Source organism: Poecilia latipinna, unplaced genomic scaffold (genome assembly GCF_001443285.1).
Source record: "Poecilia latipinna isolate Pla-1442-1.1 unplaced genomic scaffold, P_latipinna-1.0 Scaffold438, whole genome shotgun sequence".
Classification (NCBI taxonomy): Eukaryota; Metazoa; Chordata; class Actinopteri; order Cyprinodontiformes; family Poeciliidae; genus Poecilia; species Poecilia latipinna.
Window position 1 is genome coordinate 207,936 of NW_015113054.1, and position 22,601 is coordinate 230,536.

The 22,601-nt window shown below is 38.8% G+C and overlaps 1 protein-coding gene across 1 annotated transcript in view; it reads left to right on the forward strand.

Moving 5' to 3' along the window:
- Positions 1-1,417: 1,417 nt before the first annotated feature.
- raver2 (ribonucleoprotein, PTB-binding 2) overlaps positions 1,418-22,601 on the forward strand; it is an 84,534-nt gene continuing 63,350 nt past the window's right edge. Inside the window, exons 1-2 of the mRNA XM_015038338.1 lie at positions 1,418-2,416; positions 21,410-21,476. Coding sequence (XP_014893824.1) covers positions 2,135-2,416; positions 21,410-21,476 — 349 coding nt within the window. The 5' untranslated portion in view covers positions 1,418-2,134. The remainder of the gene's footprint in view (positions 2,417-21,409; positions 21,477-22,601) is intronic.

Here is a 22,601-nt window from a genome sequence, read left to right on the forward strand (position 1 = left end):
CGCCACCCACTCCAAAGGGCTGTGAATCACCGGCTGACACGCTGCATTGGCAGGGCTCTTGTGTTTTACACAGAGAACGTCTAACATCTCTTCTCCTCTCAGTTTGTGAAGCGCAGTCCATTATAACAAGAGGCTGACTTTCTGCATAGGTAAAAAGCTTTGGAAGGATGGTTTGCATAACCGCACCATGTGGGGCGTTTGCAGGCCAATGTGATTTATCCGTAACACTCTGCCGGCACGCATTTTGCCAAGGGACCGAGAAAAGAAATTAATTGTTCTCTCATGGAAACGTTGTTCAGCACTAAGTGGGGTGATTCATGCGTCTCCAAAAAAATCAGCCTGTTTAAGTGACAGGCAAGTCCTTGTTGTCTTTCCACAAACCCATTGCTCAGTGATTCATGTCCATCAATCTGTCCACCATCACTACTCACTGTAGAAGCAACACAAAGCCTAAAACCGGGTATTTCATCACCGTTTGTTTTTTTACAATTAAAACTGTCTGCTTCATCTCTTTGACCTTTATTTGCGTCAATGTTATCCAGACCTAAAAGCATTTCAGAATCAACAAGACTTAAAAATGTATAATCTCAGATGCTTTCCATGCAGTCAGACTGACCTGGAGGTTTGTTGCAGAAAAGAATGGACAAAAAAAATGTCCAGATGTGTAAAACTGGTAAAGACATTTCCCCAAAATACTTGTAGCTATATTGGTTGAGAGAACTTTGAGATACATCAGTGTCACAATGAAGAAAAATTAGCTTTAATGTTCGTGATTCTCATGAGAAACTGTGTTTTGGTATTTTTAGTACTGAAAATGAAACTGAACAAACCAAGAGCCAAATGACAAACTTGCTTCATTTTGAAACAGAGCTACACACATTGCCCTTTCTTTGGCCTTTCTGCTTTGGAGTGGACTGAGTACAAGCCTAATTGAAGCGTTCAAACAGTCCACACACTGTACAGTCACTGAGTTTTAGTTACACTGGCTCAGCCACTTGGCAAAGTGAGATCATTTTCACCCACTGACAACTGTGATTGTCTGGACTTCGATCTGCCAAGAAACACTCCACACAGATGGCGAGAGAGAGAACGAGGAGCCCGGTTTCACCATCTCTAAAAGGCCTCGGCACAATTGTGGTCTAAATATTTCCTAAGTGGGTTGATGTGTGCTAGTTGACATGCTTGTGTGTCTATATGAGTGTGGATGCAGCATGTGAATGCGAGTTTACAGCGTGTGTTCCTGTAAGCGACTCACGCTGCCTGCGGAAGCTACATGGGCATTGTGAGGACTCGGCAGGGAGCTCTGCTCCCCTTGTGTTTGCCAGGAGCAGATTTCCACCCACGGTGGGCAGGCAGGCAGGCTGGCTCAGTTGGCTGCTAGGTTGGCATTCACTGGATGACTTGGGTAGACAGGAGGGAAGGCACACAGGCATTCATAGCCACATAATGCACACACAGAGAGCAGGAGAGCTGTGGTGGCTAAAAGCAATTCTCCACTGAATGCCTTTTTTTTCCCTTCAGAACTGTGCTGCTAGAGGAGAATAAGAGCTGAAATGTAGAAGTTCTTTATAGAAACACAAAACATTTTATAGATGCTACATGTGGTTCATTTGATTCGTTTTTTTTTCTTTTTGCCCAAAATCAGGCTCACAAAAGTTTTAGGTTGAATAGAAACAAAGGTGAACTCTGACTAAGCTTATTTGTAGTACACTGAACAGACAGTTGGGGGCGCAACTAGTTCGAGGTGCTAGCTGCAGAAATCAACTAACAATTTTGTTTTTTCAAACTACATTTAAAAACTTTTTTTTTTTACATAAATGATGTTCATAAATAGATGGAAAAAACTGCAACATTAATTTGAATCACTATTGATTAAGAATAACACCAGACAAAAAATATGGATTAAACTATTTAATAAGGGAGCTGACATAAAGTAAATATAAAATAATTATTTTTCTCAGTTCCTAGAAGGGTAAATTATTAGATCTGAATAGTTTAAATGAATGTTATTGTTGCGTTTATTCTGGGTTGTTGGGACGCACACGCCTCCCACCTGCTCTCTCTCTTTCTCTCCCTGTCTATATTTCTCTACCTCTCTCTCTCTCTTTAAACACTTTTCTCTCAGCTTCCCAAGATGGCGGCAGCCTCGTCCATCCAGCCGCCGAGCGTTCACTCTTCTCTCACCCGGGACAGCGCGCTCTCCCCGTACATGGACAGCCCCGAAAGCAGGCAACCGGAGGATGAGGAGGCGGCGGCGGCGGCCGCAGCGCAGCCCTCCGAGCCGGGCGTCTGCCTCCGCGACCTGCCGGACCTGGAGCCGGAGGAGATCGAGAAGAGGCTGGCCAAAACTCGCCGGGAGCTGAGCAACAGGAGGAAAATCCTCATCAAAAACCTGCCGCCCGACACCTCCAACCAGGTACGCCAACAGGAAACTGGTGCAAAAAGTTAACAATGTGCAGCTCACTTTGAGTTTTTTGCGCTGCAGGGAGACCCGGGAGTAACTCCACGACTCTGTGGTCCAGTTTTCATGAGGCTCTTTTTAAAAAGCAAAACGTGAAAAAAAATTATTAGTTTATAAGAAAGTCATTCGTAAACCCCAGAGGTGATGCGACCAGACGGTTCCCCACCCTAAGATAAAAACTTTTAAAGCAACTTTAGGAAAGCTAGTGTACTTATTCCAGAAAATAAAATAAAATAAAATAAAAAATTCACTTGCCACTTGAAACTTACGAATGTTTTAAATTTGACTAGTTAAAGCTGGTTTTTTTTTTTAGTTTTTTTTTTTTTTTTGCAAATGCAAAAAAAAAAAATGCATCTACAAAATTGAATACATTTTATTAAGAAGTAAATAAAAGGACAAATTAAGAACTAGTGTCTGCAAGGTTTAGTGAGAAATCCTGTGTGCACCATGGATCAGAGGTTTAAAGTCGTTGTCTTCCAATTGAAGGTTGTAGGTTTAATTCCAGCTTCCTCTAAGGCACTTACTCCCAGTTTACCAACTGATTTGTGCATAATATGGGTGCTTGAGTGGTCAGTATTGCCTACTAATGGGTACTGGAAACATCAAGTGTAAGTGCATGTTTACATTTATCCTAAAGGGAGGAAAGCATCAGCTAGTTTTCCATTTCAATAAAGGAGCTAGTAAAACAGGTGTGCAATTTGTTTTATGCAAAGTAATATATTTTAACTATTCATTTATCTTAATGTTGACAACTATGGCTTAGAATGATCAAAAACCCTAAGCTCAGTTTTTCAGAATGTTAAAATGCAAAGTAAGACTGACAGGTAAAACAGATTTTTAGCAGAGAAATGTTACTTACATGTTACACCCTGCACAATTACGGAGACGACAGCAAACTTTACAGTTGTGCTGCAGCCTGTTGTTGACAACCTCCACGAGGAAGGATAAGCCATAAAAACTCATTGCTGTTGAAACTGGCTGCCTGCACTACTACATCCAAACATATTAATGGAAAATAGAGAGAAAGGAAAAATTATTGAAAAAAATCTAGCACAAACACAGGAAATAACTGTCACTGTAAGAAGCTTGGGTTACAAAGCCCAATCAAGACTTTCTTGGAGTTTTGCAAGGGATGGTCTGTGCCTAGAGTCATCGCTGATACAGATGTAATGGTCTACAGTCATTGGATTCCTTGTACTAAGCTACGTCTGAACCAGATAGAGCTATTACAGAGTGCCAGAGTCCGGAGGAAGAGAGGAGAAGCCCAGAATCCAAACTGCTTGAGGTCCAGAGTGAGGCCAGGTCAGATGTTGATCTTTGATGGTGGTCCTGGCTACTTCACAGAGGAAACCTTGTATTTTTGTTCTTTCGCTCTAGATTTATGCCTCTTGACAATAAGTTACTGTGTTTCCATTATGAATGTGTGCAAAACTTTGTCAATATTCCTCTAATGTTGAAAGCACACAATTTGAGAATTGGGTTGTTTCCATTTAATAAGAAACGCAATTAAAATCACACATAAAAAGTTTGTTCACATAAGTCATTAACATGCCGCGCCAAGATGCTCCAACTGCTTCTTGTCACCTTCTTCATTGCTTGCGGCAGTGGCAACGCCTGGTTGTTGATCATGTGGCTCATGCGATGTGAGCCACATCACTCAAGTGTTTTTGCAAAACTTATTTTGCAGTAAAAAAAAAAAAATTGATAGAAAAAAACAAAATACCCCATCCAAGTGGCAAAGTTTTTTTTTTACTAGAAAAAGAAAAGTGTTATTTTGAAATTGGCATCATTCTGTGCAGAGAGTTTATCTTTGTAATTTCAATTTGTGCAACTTTATGGTTAATGGAAACGCAGCTAGTGAGAGTAGAATGTGAGCAGAATGGTACATCCCGAACTTTTCCTTTTGACCGTTTAGACATGGATCAGTTGCCTGTGTTAAGATATTCTGAACTTCTTAAAAGTTGGAAATGGTTTCAGATCAGAAAAAAGTCAGTAGTACCAGCCTCAGTGGAGGAAGTGTTGAAGTGACCTGAGTTTTCTGTGGCAGCAAAAAGCACACAGGATCATTCAGAGGCTCCTCCCCCACCTGTTGCTATGCACTGCATTTTTACTGGTTGTTCGGTTTCCAATTTTTTTCCGGCTTTTGCTGTATTCATTGTCATGTCCACCCCAAACTTTTCTCACAAGGACCAGGTGAAAAATGGAAATGAAAAATAGAGTCGGTGTTTAAAACCATATTTCTTTCAGATTCCTGTAATTGAGGCCGAATCCACTCAATGTATACACATATGTTTTATTTTACATGCACATATTTCCCTGTTTGTGTGTTTTCTTTTCAAAGACTACAGAGTGACTTCACGGTTTATAACTTCATGGCCTTTCTGATTTCCCCCGCTGAGCGTCATTCATCACTTGTGTCAGCATGCAGGCCTCCAGGAGGCAGCGTGTCGAGCCTGCGCCGGTGGCGTGTGTTCCTTCAGGCTTGTAGCGCCAAACATTCTTCCAGAGGCTCGCTGCCAAGGAGAGCCAGCGCTCTGTCGGAGCGTCGGTTCGTGTGCGCAAGTGCGAGGAGAGATGGAGTGTGAAAGAGCGTGACTGCATGGTGTGTGTGAGAAATGACAAGAAGAGGGGAGAAAAAGGGAAAAGTCGCTTGGATTTAGGTGAAGCAGCAGATGTGGGAATCTTTTGCTTTGTGTTTTCTACATTGTTCATGTGTCAGGCCGAGTTTTGAGAAAGGCAGAGCAGCGTGGAGTCTATTCAGAGGAGTCGTTCTGACTTTTTGACGTTTGTCTGCATTGGTTTCAGCTGGTTGTGGGTCTGTTCAGATGACATGGGCTTTAGTTTTACAGAGGAGTTAGTCAAATAGAAATGCTCTGAACAAAAACAAAGAGAACGCCACGTTGCAATGCTCAAATAGTGAACAAAGACGTGCCAAGATTTTAAAAAGTTGGTTCCAAAATCTGTTAAAATGTATCGTCTTATTTTGGTTTTAATGAAATAAAGTTGTGAACTGACCATCGTGTGAAGCGCTGTGTAATACTGTGCAGTGAAGTTCCAACCCCGACTGTTTGCTACACACTGCTGGTCAGCAGGCTGAAAGAAGACTACTAAAGTTTGGTCATGCTTTGGATGTATGTCCAAACTGAATGTTGAGATAACAGTACAGCACACGCGCCGCGATGTGTCCCCGTGTCTCCTCGCGTTGTTGACGTCTTTTATCAAGTTGAGTCGAAGAAAAGTGTCAATAAAGCTTGCAGTTTGTTTGTAAGGGTACGTGAGTCAGACAACGTTCAACTCGGAGGTGTTCCCTCTCTCCCCTCCTCTCTCCTATTCTGTGCACAGAAAGATTATTCTGGACTCTCGAGCCCCGAGCGAACGGGAACACGGCGTAATCCACTGTTTTGGACTACAATACCCAAGAGCAAACAGCATCGCATAAGCAAAGTCTCGCGAGATTATGCTCAACATTGGGTTGCCAGGTATATGGTAGTAAATCAACTAATTTGAATTGTTTTATGTATTTCTGCTTTGGTTTAATAGCAAACATTAACCCCAGATAAAAAGAAGTCCATCAAATTACTGGGGGTGGGGGGGGGGAATTATTTAATGTCAACGAGAAGGTTTTATTGAAGACGTTTCTTCTGGTTGGCATTAGCTGGTTTGCTAAATAAAAACGTGTACTTTCTCAATGATTTCACCCCTTTACCACATTTTTATGTTAGAAAACCCTGCTATGCTAAATTAAAAATGTGTAAATACATTACACACATGGAGAGTCTGAATGTACGGTACATAATTAGCCAGTACTTCTGTGGTTCTGTTCAGCTCCATCACGCCCGTTTAGCCACAAACCAGAGAGCCCTCTGCTGCAGACCGGATAAGTGTGAGTGCATGGTACAGTATGTCAAATATATGGGCTATTGACAGCCTTCATCTCAGAGAGAGGTGGGGGATGGGAAAGAAGGACGATGAGTACAGGAAGAAAGGAAGGGTTGGGTTTGGAATGAAAATGAAATAACTTCATGGGAGCCATTTGGTGGTGAGGATATGAGTCAAATCTTTTTCTATAAGTAGCTTTAATAGTTTTCTAATGATTTATTAAAGCACTGTGAGCAGGGCTATCATACGTTTACTCCCCATATGTGCATCATTTCTCAACTGCTCATTAGGTTATTTTTGGCCACAATGTAGCAAAATTGAATTATGTGAAATTCCGGGTTGGTGACTGTTTACTGGTATATGTTATCACCAAAAACCTTGATGGGTCCATGAACCATAGATTAAATATTTGTACTGTATGTACAAAATGCATGTCATCATTGCAGAATAAATACATTATTACAATATATCTTTTAAATGTGTGCATCATGTATATGAAGAAAGTGTGGAGTTTAATTAAATTGCTATTCCAGGAAAAGTTCTATTGGGAAATGAATGTCAACATTTTTGGTCTTTTTAATTTTATTTTTTATTGTTCTGACACAAACAAAACACAAAATCCTCAATAATGATATTTTATTATATATTATTTTACTTCTTTCTTAAGAAGTATGAAGAAGCATGTTGTCTAGTCTTAACGTTTTTAAAATAGAGATGTGTATCTTTATGTAACCTATTGGCCAGTTAAAGGAGCCTCTTCTTTAGAAGTTAAATATTTTACATTGTACTTTAAATTAAGTGCCAACGGATTAGGAAACTGGATTTAACCTTATGTACTTGTAGAAACAGGAAAAAAACTGCTTTACTGTTCTTTAATGAGTTTGTAGTAACTAAACTACTAAAAGATGAAGGTTTCTCTGATGACTTTTATATTTTTTTTTTCCTAAATCAGTTCTATATTTATATATTTCTTTCATGGTTGATGTAATTCAGCACTGGAAGCAGAGGTTTCCTGGTCTAATTATTGAAGTTTTAATTATTGATGCCCTATGCACAGCTCACTCTGCTTTGCACAGTGGGGTTACAGTGTGAAATGTCTTTTCTCCTGCAATCTTTACTGGAGAAAAAAATCGGATCAGTTGTCAAAACAAAATGTTTGGTAGTGTCTGATATCAGACAATTGAATCAACTTGAGGCTTGGTTAGCAATGACTGCTGTGGAAAATTGTAATCAATAGTCATATTGTTGTTTTAGACACGGAACAAAGAATGACACATTGAATATATTCAAAGTCAGCTGCTGATTAAATTTCATAGCTGTTTTAAGAAAAATGGCTGAGATAAATGTCTCATGTCAGCATCCTTTAGAATGTGGAAAAATGATGAGCTTAAATAAATTTGCCTGCATGAAAATGCCTGATTAGACTTTTATTATTCAATCACACATTCACATTTGGCGGGTGGGCTCTGATCTTATTGCTCCATGAAAATGCTTTTCAACATGTCATGGAGTGATGGTTGCATTTCTAACCCCCAAATCACATCTGCCACATGTCAAGTGTGGAGAGGTTCTCTGACCTCGGAGCCCCAAGGGCCTGAATGAAAACCAAACTCATTTATGATTCATTCAATGCATAAAAATGGCACCATTACCAACATATTACATCTAGGATTGATATAGTTTGCCTCCACCATGACCAGACATGCATAATTCCTTTTTGTTTTTCCTGGTTTTCATAAAAATCTGTTTCATAAAATGCCAGCCTACACTGTACAGATCTAGTTTTCATATCCATAAAGCTACATATGAATAAGTAGTAGTCGCTTACATAAACTTGTGTTGGTTGGATCCAAGTTTGACCTTTACATGTTGACATGTTCTACACCACGAGTCCGTGTCCAGTTGTTTTTTGCATACTGCTAAGCCCAGATGTATTCAAATACGATAAAGCATCAAGTGCAAACACAACTTCCTCCTGTATATCTTCCTCCTCCTCTTCTTCCTCCTCCTCCTCTTCACTTTACATGCTGAGGTCCATCTGTGTCAGGAGCAGATGTTCAGACAGTGTGCAGCTCCTGACAGTGGGCAGCCTGCGGCCCCTTTTCTCACCTATTGAATCTGTGTGCTCTCGCTTTAATTGTACCTGTTTAATGTGGCATAGTTGCCTTGAGGTTCTGCGTCTCTTTTGGGTCGCACACATTTAAAAATGCACCTGTCATGGTGTATTCTGAGCCAAAGTGTGAGCTTAAAATTGGATTAGAGGATGTGCAAATCTGAAAAGTGACTGTGTCACCTTTAGATAGACCGGGGAAAAAAGAGTTAGATGTTGCAGTTTGGAGGAATTTCAAGGCATTCTTATATGCAGTAACCTGTTTAGAGAAACTAAAATGTCTCACTTCTGTACTTGAATGTAAACATGCATTGTGTTGATCATGAACTGTCAAATAAGCAACATTTACTCAAGGCTGTGTGCTTAACCCAATCGTCTTTGTATGCATAACGCGTCAAATTCTTTCCTGGAGTTTGTAGAGGATACAACCACTGTAAGCCTGGTCTTTGATAAAAATCATGCGGCCATGTAGAGAGGTTCATGTACTGTATGAAGAAGAGAGAGGATTGCACATTTTAAATCCTTCATCTACTCGCTCTTGCCTGATGGTTCAGTGCTTCACAGTAAAAAACAAAAACATCATCTTCTTTTTAAGATCTTTACAAAGACATTGGCTGCTAAACATTTTTTAACCTCTGCAGCATAGAATTTGTCTTCACACACTGTTTTAGAGAGTGTGTTGTTCCAGCTGCACTGCTACAGGCAGACGGAGCCTGCAGCTGATAATCAAGACACCAAAATGGATGATGAGGTTACCGCATCCGAAGCTTGAGGACATCCACGCAGCTTGTCTGAAGAGCTGGCCAAATGGCATCATAAGTGGCTCAGCTCACTCTGGACAGTCACGTTTTTCACTCTTCCATCAAAAACTGTTTCTCAGATCAGAGGTCACAGCACCTTCTGAACCTCCGCAGCTCTCAGCACAGACACTTTGCTCTTTGAACCTTTACATATTGTACTTAAAATCATGTTTTTTAATGTCTTTTGACAATATTATATTATATTTAGAATTATGTTTCAATGTTTTTGTCTTTGGAATAACAAAGGCAAAATTCTAATCTGTTCCATTCCGTTGTCTACAATGGGATTTCCCCATATGGTGTAAGTTTATCTCAATATTTTGGATAATCATATTCAATTCAATTCAAATTTATGCACAAATGTACAATGGAGTTTGTACTCTGAGTCCTCAACAACAGACACAGTAAATGCCTAAATCGATAAGGCATTTATAAAAAACAAGATGTAGAATGTAAACTAAAAAAAAACAAAAAAACAACTAAACAAACAGGAGATGTTAGCCACTATGGGCACCATCATAGTTATGTTTCATGTTTATAAAAAATTACATTATTATCTTCCTATTTAAATTAGCAAATTGCAATGATTCTCACATACATCATGTGAGAATCATTGCACATGATGTGCATCTGTTTTCTTCTGTCATTACATGGTAGCTAGTGTTGGACCCGTTAATAATAACCTCGATCTTCTTGAATTTGTTCAGTGAAAATCTGACATTTTTTTCCCATTCAATGAATGCATTAAAACTAAAAACTCAGAAGGGTTTGGGTGTTTAAACACAGCAGTCAACCTCATGTACTTTGCACTTTTTTGCTTAATTAAAAATCAGATAAATGCTAGAGAGATATTCTTTAGTAAATGGGAAAAATCTCGCGAGTCCTTCGCTGGGTTCAAAAGTACGACCTTTATCAAAGTTTATAGCGTTTTTCTCCCATTTGTCTGTTTTCGTCCTTAAAGAAAGTCGAGGTACTCAGACAAATTTGTGTGTAAATAGTGAGAATTTCTTGCATATTTTAGGCATTTTAAGTGTAGTTTTTTTTTTTTTTAATCATACTACAAAACACTGAGCAGGGTTTACAGTGCAGTGTTGACTATCCAGATAATTCATGTAATTTTTGTATTTTGGCATTAGCTCTTCTCAACTGCTAAGCCGGTCATGGGAGCCATTTGGTTAACCTAGAAATCCCACTCTTTGTGAACAGCTCTTTGTAACCCGATAACACAATAAGCGCACATATTTTTCACATCACACTGAGATTCAAAACTTATCTGTCAGATGGCAGAAGTGGGAATTGTGCTGACAGGATAAAAGCTTTGGAAGTAACCTCGAAAGAAAAGGATTGACGGGATAAGTGCAGGTGGAGTGAAGAGGAGACTAATTGGATAAAAGGCTAAAGGAAAAATAATGAGTGTGTGGGCTTGTGTGATGTTGAGGAAAGATGGCTTTGTTTTTGGTTGAACCAACAGGGATCTCGTTCATTGAGACAAATCTTTTTATCTTTCGAAAAAGGAAACTCTTCACTCTTATTGCTCATGTTTTTTTTTTCTTTCTCTCTGTTTTGATTAAACTCTGTTACTGTACTTCTTTCCTACTGTTCACATCAGCTGCCATCACTGTGTGTACATGGATGTATGTCATGGGGCCTTTGAAGGGGTTGTTGCCACTGCATTGGATCCCGCAGGTTCCTCTTCACTACAACTCTCCACCCTTGGTGTTTATACATTAGCAGCACATGCTTGCATCAGAGGGTGCTAATGACGGTGCTATGAGCTGGCGCAGTCATTTTGATGTACGTTTGACTCGTGTGTTTGACCTTCCTGTGGAGGGGGAGACCTACAGTGGTCACAAACCCCGTGAATACATGACGCATGGTGGAATAACAGTCAGACGTAACGGTTGCGTCAGATTGGAACCACTCTGCTGGGTCCATTTGATTCAACTGCTGACAATCAGATCAGTGGGAGAAAACCTGTAGACGTTTAAAGCGGTCAGATCAGAGAAGAAAACCAGCTCAGGTTCCATGTCTAAGCCAGAAACTACAGCCAGTCCACAAAAATGACAACAAAGTGTAAATATACACACTGCTGCTTAGTGTCGTAAGCCAAAAATACCAGCTTGAAGCTATCGAGTCTTCTTAACTGTTTATGTTCATAAATCTCCTTTGAGAATGTTGGTTTGTTCTCTGGAAACAATGAAACCTATCATCCTGTCACTCTAAAGAGGGAAGACTTCATATACAGTGAAGCAATTTCATATCTTAGCTTTTATAACTACAATAGTCATGGTCTTTTATTTATATATATATATAAAATTACGCACACACACAGCGGTTTACGGTTTTAGTACAGGACAAAATTATGAAAATGTGACACATTCCACTTTTCCATAATTTGAAAAACTCGAATGTGCCCACTTTCAACTTGATATAACACTAAAACTGTCTCATCATGAGCACAGCTTGTTCTTACCAAAACGGCCGCTTATTCTCCAAAAGCTTTAAATTTTTGCCTTAATTTTCAGATTTCCACAAGACAGCCAACCTTTGCAAATCTAATGTGCTCCATGATGCACAGACGTTAAAAATAAGAGCACGTCGATAAAAAGAATTTGGGCTAATGTCAATATCTAATATTGCTGTAATGGGCGGCACTATGCACCCTCTAATGCAGTGTTTCTCAACCCTGGTCCTCACCGCCCCCCTGTCCTGCATGTTTTCAGTATTTCCCTTCTGCCACACACCTGAGTTGTATCTCTGGGTGACTAACAGGCTTCTGCAGCACTTGATGGTTATGCAATCATTTGAATCAGCTGTTGTGGAATAGAGGTACATCTAAAACATGCAGAGCAGGGGGGCAGTGAGGACCAGGATTGAGAAACACTGATCTAATGGGAGAATTTCAAGGGAAAAAAGCCATTTTCTATCCTACAGTCAGGAATGTAAATTGAATCTCTAAAGTTTGCTAAATACCATCTTCTAATTGTGTGTGTTTTGATCTGAAACCCAGCTGAACTATTCCAGTTCAAAATATGCACATGTGACAAAATTGTTAAGCATGGTGGAGGATCTGTGATGCCATGGGTCTGTGTCCCATCCAATGGCCTTAATAAACTTCTTAACATGGATGTTATCTAGGCATTGGAATATTTATAATTTAAATACTATTCAAATGTATGTGGCATCATTTACTGCAGGTTTGTAGGTTCCTGTTTTCAGGCTAATATGCAAGCCTTGAGCTAAATAGCTAAAATCCTGTCCTCAGTCATTCATCCATTACCTGTAAAAATGTTATTATTAATAAGAGGTTTGATAAAAGGGTAGGTTCTATTACTTTATCAGATTTTATAATTGCTTACTGTGATAAATGGACCTCATTCTGTAACAAGTAAACAAATCAGAAGCTGCAGAAATGATGGATATTTGCAAAATGTTGTGACAGGTGGACTCTTGATATGTTCAAAGTGAGTGACTTTCAGTTCGTAAGAAAAAAAAAAAAAACAACCTTCAGTCTGAGCGTGGTTGCTTCAGGGCCAGAGCCATGCAGAGACTGGTGGGTGTGGAGAGGAGGGGGGAGCGGGATCACACTGGCTGACAGCAGAATCTGTCCCGTCTCAGGGCAAAACACCTGCTCCCCCCTGCCCACCAGCTCCGCCCTCGCAGAGATCAAACCAACCGCATCTCTGAGAAGGAAAAACATCATAGAGAGCAAAACGCAGGAAAAAGAATCAGTTGGAGTCCTTATAGGTGATCACAGCAGGGAAAACTGACAGAAAATACAGTACTATCAAAGTCTTACTGCCGTCCTGTGATATTTATGCAACTGATGATAATTTTAGACTATTTTCTATCCTGTAGCTGATTCCATGTTCTTCTAAAAGCTCTTTAAATCCAGTACCAGAATCATAAACTACAGTCTTCAATATGAAGGGCTTGGAAAGCTTGTGAGGTTTTCAGTGTCACTTTAACAGTCAGGAGCACATGAAGCCTAATTTTTGAGGTTTGAACGTGGCAAACCTCCTGGAAAGTAATAAGTAACAATGTCATAATTATGTAAAGATATAATTATGAAATTTGTGTGCAGGTATAACTGTTTTAATTTGCTAAGACAAAAATTAAATTCTGAAAAATAAATACATGCCACATCACGCAGTCCATCTAAACATCAGGTCTGACTCAAAATCCAAATCTTTACTCCACCTGTGGCTGACTTGGACTAGTTGGACACAGCTGATCAGGTGGATTGATGCGTCCACGGTGACAAACAACACCTCTATTACACCACTTAGGATGTTTGGCTGAGAAAACAACACATTTACAGTGCAATTTCATAGAATCTCACTTCAAAACAAAATCTGAAATATCCCTTTGAAACATAGGTTTGGTTGATTATTTGCTCCCATCTCAACCATTCTCATCTTTTCTCCTGTTGTTGTGGCTTTGAGTCTCTGCTGTTGCTGCCCAGCTTCAGTGCATCATGTGTGTTTACTCAACTGTAATTTAACACAGCATCTGCTGATGGGGAGAAGATGAAGTGCAAAATACAAACAAAGACATTACTTACTCTTTTATATCAAAGCAAAAGGGAGAGGAATTTGATTTGGAGGGCTTTTTTGAATGACGATTACTGTCACAGAAAAGAAAGGACAACAAATCATTGCCCAGCAGTGAAAAACAAAAGCGGAACAGAGTGGAAGACGACTCCAAACAAACTCTGTGAAGCAGGCAATCCTACCTGTGTGCTTGGAGTGTGAGGGTGCCTATGTTACTCAAGGTGTGAAGGCACGAAGTTGGTGTTTGAGAGATAGAAAGAAGCTCAAAAAGGAAAGGACATCTACACACTGGTATTTCTGCTTGTCTGCTTGCAATGTGTGAGTATGCACTTTTTCCACAGAGCTCTCCTGGCAGCCATTTAATGGGCCAGTGATCCGTGCTGTGCATGGTTCGAGCCACCTGTCACAAACACAGACAGACACAGAGCTCGCTTCTTCCCAAATATGGGATGGAATATAAAAGCTTTCCAAGGTCCCTTAGTGACAGTTAGGCATAGTTATAGTTTTCCTTCTTTTGTGTATTTTAATGCATGGAGGTTTGAATGTTAAACTGTCTTGCTGTCGAGCATTAACTGAATACAGTTTGTGTGGTTAGATACTGAATAGAGGCCATTTTTAATGCTCATTAGTGAGAAAATTGTCAGCACTAAAATCTCAGTCTTGTCGTGACAATTGAACAGGCTACATGTTGGCACCTTTTCCTGAGCTGCATCCTTTCATCTTTTATATTCTCTCTAACATACAGACTCCATCAGTAGGTCAAGGACGCAGTTAGTACCGGTAAGGAGGCCATTTAGAGTGGTTGTCCTCTAATCCACACCTTTCCCTCCTGCAGGTACTGAGCTGGAATGATGGCAGACTGTTACTTTGTAGCGGTGAGCCATCTCATTTTCAAGAGCTAAACAAAAGGAGAATTTGTGTTTGTGTTTAATAAATGAAACAATGTCGCAGTAAGCATGGTTTTCATCACAGATACTTGATCTTTGTGTGAAGAGGAAAATCCCACTTGTTTATCTGTCTCGACTTTCACTTCTCCATCACCTTTCACAGCCTGTAAAAAGTGTGATCTGTGTAGAGACTTACTGAGTGGTACATGGGATAGCAAATGTCTAGTCTAACAAAATTATAAAGTGGATGCATGTAAATTTAGAGAACAGATTATAGATGATTTCAGATATAACTGTCTTAACCTGTCTTGGATAACTTTGGAAAAGAGATGAAGCATCTACCAGAGGTAGGCCTGTATGGGGCTGAGCACCACTGATGAGACGCCTTTCTTACTCTTACTTTGGGTCTTGTTGTATCATCTCTTAGTGAACCAGACTGGGTCCTATGATCTGTGGTTCTGAATGTCTCCTTCATCAGCTTACTGGACGGAGAATCTTTGCTCAAATTGTGTTTGACTGGGCCTCAAGGTTGTCTGTCTCAGGAAGGACTGGCTGTTTTCTTTTGGCAGTGGCTCATTTCAGAATTGGAGACACGAATTGCAAACAATTCAAGAACAGTCCTCCTTGAAAGTTTAAAAAAAATACTGGAAATGCAAACAATACAACTAAAGTTTTAACAGCTTGGAACAGCTTCATGTTTCTGTGTGTTGCTGGTCAGTAACTCTTTCTGTCATTCTTACTGAAAAATTAGTTGGGAGGTGGGGGAGTCTTAGATTCATTGACTTTAAGTTTTCCCACATAAGCTGTTGTTTTATTTAAGCAGAATTTCATTACATTTTCAGCATTCAGTTTTATTTAGTCTCTCAACAGCCTTTGTCTTGACAATATATGCCAACCTGCCTCTTGAACTGCCAGTTCATTAGTCATGCACACCCTCAGAAACAGATTTATTTCTGAAACCTGGCTAAGCCAGTCCAAATCAGAACTTTTCTTCTTTGAAAGCCATTTAGATTTTGATGTATGCTCTGTGTCCAGCAGAAAATTACATGCATGGTTTTTTCCACAAGTACAAAGCATGGAACATCCTTGGCCTTGAGAAACTCAGTTTTAGCATCCTTTATTGAACACATAGTGAAGTCACTAGTCAGAAATTCTGCTAAGTTTTATACTCTAAAAAACCCTGTTGATTGGACATCGCATGGCTCAGTGGTAGAGCGTGCTGCATAACGTGCTTCATGGTACACAGCTGTCCTCTGTTTGATGCCCGACCCATCTGATGCCACTTCCCCTTCTCTCTCTGCCCTTCTTCCCTTCCAGCTGCAGTTTAATGGAGGCCCCTGGTTTTTTAAAAATTTAAAAAAAAAAAAAAAAAAAACATGCTAGAAACAGTTTCAAAGCTGTAGTCGAGGAACAAACTGGTGATTTCCTGATTTCCTAAATTGAGGTGAAGAGCACAAAAGAGTAGCATACTTCTTTTTTTTTTTACTTGAACACATCATCACTTGCACAGATGTTATATGTGCCCTATTTTTTTATTCTTGTTCAAAACCTTTTTAATGATTGATAGGCTGCACATCATTGTGCTGTGTTAAGGAAGTGGAGCTTATCATCTCTGGATGGCCAACCCCTCCTATGAAAACCTGTGAAACCCCCCGCTGCATCCCAATATTTACTTTTCACCTTAGTTCCACTCTGAATCTGCATGTATATCAAACTTGGCATTATGAATCCGATTAAGGGAAATGTGCATTCTTGAGTGCAAAGTTTCACAGCTGTAGTTTTAAATTGGAATAACAGTTTAGATAAGGCTGCTGAGGTCGATGGTGCGTTGCATCCTGTTCTGCAGCTGTTAAACAGTGAATTACAGCTTGAGGCAGCGGCAGTGTGCGGTGATCACGGAGCAGACAGGTGGGAAGGTCATTATCAGCTGTTCGAAGGACTACTAGTGATTTTTTTTTCTTCTTTTTATTGCTTGTAACCTGCATGTATTTCTGCCAGGTGCAAGATCGGAATGCTATACGTTCTTTATCAGGCCATGTGCTCTGAAGGCAGTTTTACTTTCAAACTTCAGCAAAGTGCGCCCCCACACATGCATGCAGGGAAATAAGCTGTCGGCTGCTCACGGTGATACTGGCTGGGCTAACTTGAAATGTCAGGTTTTGAAAATGTTAAAGCCTGCAGATTGATTGTTATTGCTAAGAATGAACAGGAAATATTTTCAGAACTGCAAGGCTCAGGGAAACGGCTTTGGTCAACTACCCCCACTGGAGGGGAAAAAAGTTAACTACCATGATGAGCACCCAGAAGGAATGTTCCAATTTGGACAAAGTTGGGTACACATGCACACTTGCAATTTGTATATAGTTCACCAAATAGCATAGAGTAGCTGGTATTGTTTCTGTGTGGAGCACATAGTGTTACAGGCAGTTGCTGGAGTCACATTGTAAATAGTTCAGCAGCTGTCTACCATTTGCAGTTCCTGATTTCTTGGTATACTTTAAAGCTGCAGTATGTGACTTTTATGAAAATATTTCCAATATTTCCATATTTGCTAAAAATGTCATCATGTTGTGACATTATAATAGGAGACAGATAATATCTGGGGGGGGACTCCTTCACCTCTTCCGAGTGCTACTGTTGTAGGCTGTAAAAATGCACCAATCCTGGTCAAAAACAACCAGTGAGAGCCAGGAGGAAGGTCCTAGCTGTCAATCAGCTCATGTACGCGCTGCTAAATGTGCTAATTGTGGAGAAACAACTTACTGTTCCAAGAAAACTGACTATTTGCCGTCACAGGTGGCTATGCTAACTAGCCTTAGCATCTATGTTCTGGTGAACCAGCTGAAGCATAGCAGAAGTTAAGGGGCAGGCTGTGCACAAGCGTGATTGACAGCGTAAAAACTCTCCCCCAGGCTGTGATTTGTTGTTTCTGACTGAGTGGTGTATTTCTGCAGTTAGTACTGGGAGCACTAGGAGTAGTAACTGTTTCTGTTTAATAAAAGTTACATAAAGCAGCTTTAATGCATTACGTAAAGTGAGAGTACCCTCTGTTTGTTTGGTTTGGCTAAACAGGACCTTCAACACATTACTGGGATCCCTCACATTTACAAGGGCCTTTAAAATAAACAAAAAGAATACCAATCTGAATAAAACCCTTTTTAAAAATAACATCTAGATGAGTATGTAAGCTGAAATTTTAATAACTGAAAGGCAGAGACTGGCAATAAAAATGGCATATGTTTAACTGTTCAGACTGAGAAGCTCAGAGGAGATGCAGCTTTGTTTGGGCTCTATAAATAGTCTCTAAACATCTTGTTATATGTTGAGAGAGCTGAACTTTCAGCCCAGTTGAAGTGCACAACAGCAAATGGATGCACATTGAAACATAGTAATGCACTCATTGGGGTAATTTACTCTGGTTTTACTATCACAAAGGGCTCTGGAAGTCACTGAAATAATATTGATCCTTTCCTTCCTGTCTTCTGGTTTTTTTAATGGTTAATTTGCAGTAAATGTGGTGGAGATATAAGGGTGCATAATGGAACATTTTGTTATACAGATTTGTTCCAAAATGATGCAATGATCCATGATGTGCAACATCTCAACTCTGTACAGGAGTGGGCTGGCTGGTTAGATGGATACAAAAAGAGAATAATGTGTCAAATCACCAATACTCATTTTATTACTGCTCTGGGTATGTAATCGCCCCACTGAGGGACAATAAAGGATATTTGTATCCTGTTCTTTTCAGGTTTTAAGGGACATAATGTGATAAGTTTGTGCATACAGTCTGCCTACATAATCTCCCAAAACATGTTAAATGTGTTTATAACAATATGACCATGAATTGCATCATTATTACAATGCAGAGTTCATGTCTTTATTTTCCTTTTTGAATAGGAGCAGAAAATGCATCCTTTATTCTCTAACGGTGAATAAACATACTGAAAACATTAACTGCCATCAAAGCGGTGTCCTCTAAAAACTCATCAGTTCTTGAAAAATGTTATTCAAATAAATGCAATGTTATAGATCTCATCTCTTTGCAATAATACGGATATCTGCTTTTTTGTGCATACGAATGTGGGGTCATTCTGATCTGTTGGGACAGAGAGGCTGTTCATAGATTACAAGAGTTACAGAAAAATAAGGTCTGCGAAAGACATAATATCCTCCTTTAAATAAATACAGAATATGAAAAAAGAGAAATAAATCATAAAATTAATAAAACTAATTAAACAATAAGATTGGATATAAATTGAAAAATGTAACATAAATGTTGCATTAATATAAATAAATAAACATTAACACTTATTAAATTACTTGGGAAAGTTCTTATGTCTTGTGTTTTTGAATGCTTTATGTGGCATATTAATTATTTTATTGACCCATTATTTTATTTCTTTATTAATTGACCATTTTAGCAGCATCTGGCCTTCATTGGTCCTCATCTTGAGTCTGAGAATTACAAAAGGTTGCCATCAGTTTTTGAATCCAGCATATCAGAAGAAAGGCACTTAGAACAACAAAAGAACAAGCTGGTATACTTGATTCAGTCTCCCTGTTTGAAAAGCAAACAGAAGTCAGTCGCCCCAAAAATGCAACGCTAGAAATCAGTACTCAACTGGACTCAGTGGAGCTAAAGATAGACAGAGCATGCAAGAAACCTTCTGGACACAGACCTGAGTTTTTACAGCCACGTAAAGTCTATCAGTAAACCAACTTGCTATCATCTTAAAAACATTGCCAGAATAAAGGTTTTCTTTTGAAAACAGAAAAAAAGGAGAAACTTGGGCTTGCTTTTGCAGTTGGTATATTGTAATAATTCATTTACAGGTTTCTAAAAAAAAAAAAAAAAAATCAATCAAGTACCTGCAGGAACATTGATCATATCTCACCAGTTCTTAAACCACTGCACTGGCTCCCAGCTTTGTAGAAGGAAAGACTTCAAAATGTCTCTATTGGTCTGTAAAGCACTAAACGGCCTTGGCTTGAAATGCATGTTTGAATTACTTGCCAGGCATGAATCATGTAGAGCCCTCAGGTCTTCAGAGACCTATTTGATTTAAAGATCCTCCCCGACCTTTAAATCTTAAGGACAGTTGAGAGCCAAGGGACTCTTGTTCTGCTCCGTTTGGTGTAAACTCTTTGATAAAGAGACTTTAAACCTCAGAAACCGTAGTGAGGGAAACTGTTTACAACGATTCTGTACTTTGATACTGGTACCACAATACAATGAAAGGGGACACAATGGTTCATTTGCAGACCTCGGAGACAGGGATGCAAATTTATCATTTAAATCAGCTGGGCTGGAACAGAAACACAGCATTACTTACCTAGCGTGTGCTACCACTTTTGTTTGTACACATCGCATTACATAAGGTCAATGCAACAGACCACAACTTATTGCAGTCTTTACTATGGATAACTATAGACCTGCTAGCATGAGTTAAAGGTTCATTTATGTAATGCAGCTTTAGGTATAAATCTGATCTGGTTTTGCTGTGTTTGGACTTGCTGCTAACATTAGCCTTCAGGGAATAGTTTATGTGTTTATGTAAAGCAAGTTCATACCAGTCATCGCTGCGCAATACAACCATGCATCTTGAGTGAATCAATAGAAGTTTACATAAAAAGACATCTTATTTTTCTTGCTTCTCTTGTTTTAGGTCATTTATTTCTATTTGCTAAATGGAACAATAAAGAGATAATCAGTCAGATTTGTTTATTTGCTCAAATTAGAAGTTCACACACATTTTACCAGTGTTTATCATTATCTTTGTATGCCTTGGGTCAAACATTTTTACGTTTTCTTCCACAAGCCTCTCATTCAGCAGTGAGCAGGAGTGCAGGGATCTATTGCTGTATTATTGCATCTTCTTGCTTCTCGTCTTTTCTCACCTCATCATATCCAGTCACCAAAGAGACAAATGCATTTGAGCTGGAGAGGAGGATCTGATTTACAGCTTTGATGCATCAGCGTTCGCCTCTCATGTGGCTTGAAGTTCTTCTGTCCTTGTGTGGCTGAAAGAAAGAAAGCTTTTCATCTTAACAATTTCACTTTTATTAACAAGTAGCCACTTATTTAAAAGAACACTAATTTGTTTCTTTTTAATAAAGATAATGAAAAATGTTTGCCTGTGATTAGCAGAACTTGTGAGCTTTATCATTTCAGTTATTTAGGATTCTGTTTAGTCTTTTTTGGTTAATTGCGGCTCCTGAGATCAGTATGAGGAATGAGACTAGCAATCAAATTATGTAAAGAACAAAATGATTCCCTACTTGCAAGTTTAAGAGATACTGAGGGTTGAATGTTTGAGCCAGTTCAAAGATGAACAAGCACGTTGAGGGCAGTACTGGGCTCTTCTCTCTTTGTATTGTTTGGTTTAAGTTGGTGATGCAATTTATCTATTAATAAATTAATCTAATGTTCTTATCAATCTTATCAATTGAATAATGATTAATTGATAACATAAAGGGCTAACATAGTATAATAAACTAATCTAAACTAGCAAGACTGAATGTTTCTGACCCTTTGTTTAGACCATTTAGACTAAATGCATTGGCATCGTTTGCTTATGTCACCAAATTGAATAAGAAAGATTTCTAATTTTAATAGAAATAAGTGGTTTTGATTCTGTTTAATATTTTAAAACTGATAATTTGATAGTATTTTATAAAGGTGTTTTGTTCTAACTTATATTCATATGTCATTGCAGGAAGTCCATGAAATTCTGAAAGAATATGAGCTGAAGTACTGCTTTGTGGACCGCAACAAAGGCACAGGTATGAATTACAACTGACAAGTCACAAAAACACGACTGTTTCCTAACACCTGCGAGTCAGAGGCTTAACTTATCATTTCCAGGTTTTGTGATTAACAACATTAGTCCTTTTGGGACCATGATTCACAACAATAATATCTTGTTATTCTCAAATAATAACACTGTGCCTCTTGCACATTACTTTGCAATTACGTTACAACTAAAGTTCTGCATGACTCTTTCTGAAGAGGTTCTGTTAATGTTTGGCAAGGTTGGAAGTTACACACAGATAAAAGCTTAAAGGCTAGAGTTTATATATATAAATTATACATTACCATTTTAAATGGGCTGTGGTTTTAAAAAAAACATATGTAGTCATTTGCTGGAATCCACTAAACTCTTCTTCCCATTATGCATAAACTTGGATACAGAACATCAGGGAACAGAGTGTGAACAGAGACAGTTCAGAAGTGTTTTGTTGCAGTCGTGTGTTTAAGATATGCAGACTGGTGCTGTTGTGGAGGATGCCGGATTTTAATAAATGATTACAGAACTTGAGCTGCAGTTTAATATTCCCTCCTGCTGATTTCTCAGTGCAATGCTAATACGCAAAATGAATAAAGAGACATGATGAGGAATTACTGAAAAGTTCTGTGTGACACTAAATTTAGCCAATAAATCACTCTTTGTGTGCTGAATGTCAGGATTTTTTTTTCTCTTGTTAAATATTCGGAGATCTGAAACTATTGAGGTTTTAATCAAGGAAATGATAATAATAATAAAAAAAACCCTACCACCGAATTCACTCAACTGAATCACAATGATGAGCGGAATGCTAAATACTGCCTTATTTAAGGAGCTTTTTCATAACTGCATGATGGATCTTTAAACTTTTAAAATATGGTTATTTGAAAGAGTGACATTTTACAACTGCTTAATTATCTACTATACTTAGTTTTTAGTTATTGATACATATAAAAAAGGTTAGCTGGAAGAAAAACTGCAAACAAAAATGAACCTTTCCTTGTGCTTGGATTTATTTAATGAATACTATGTGTTTTTTGATTTTATTGAAAATAAGTTGATCTCTTGATATAAATTGAAAGCATTCATTATGTTGTGTCTCTGTATAAGCACGGCCTGTTAC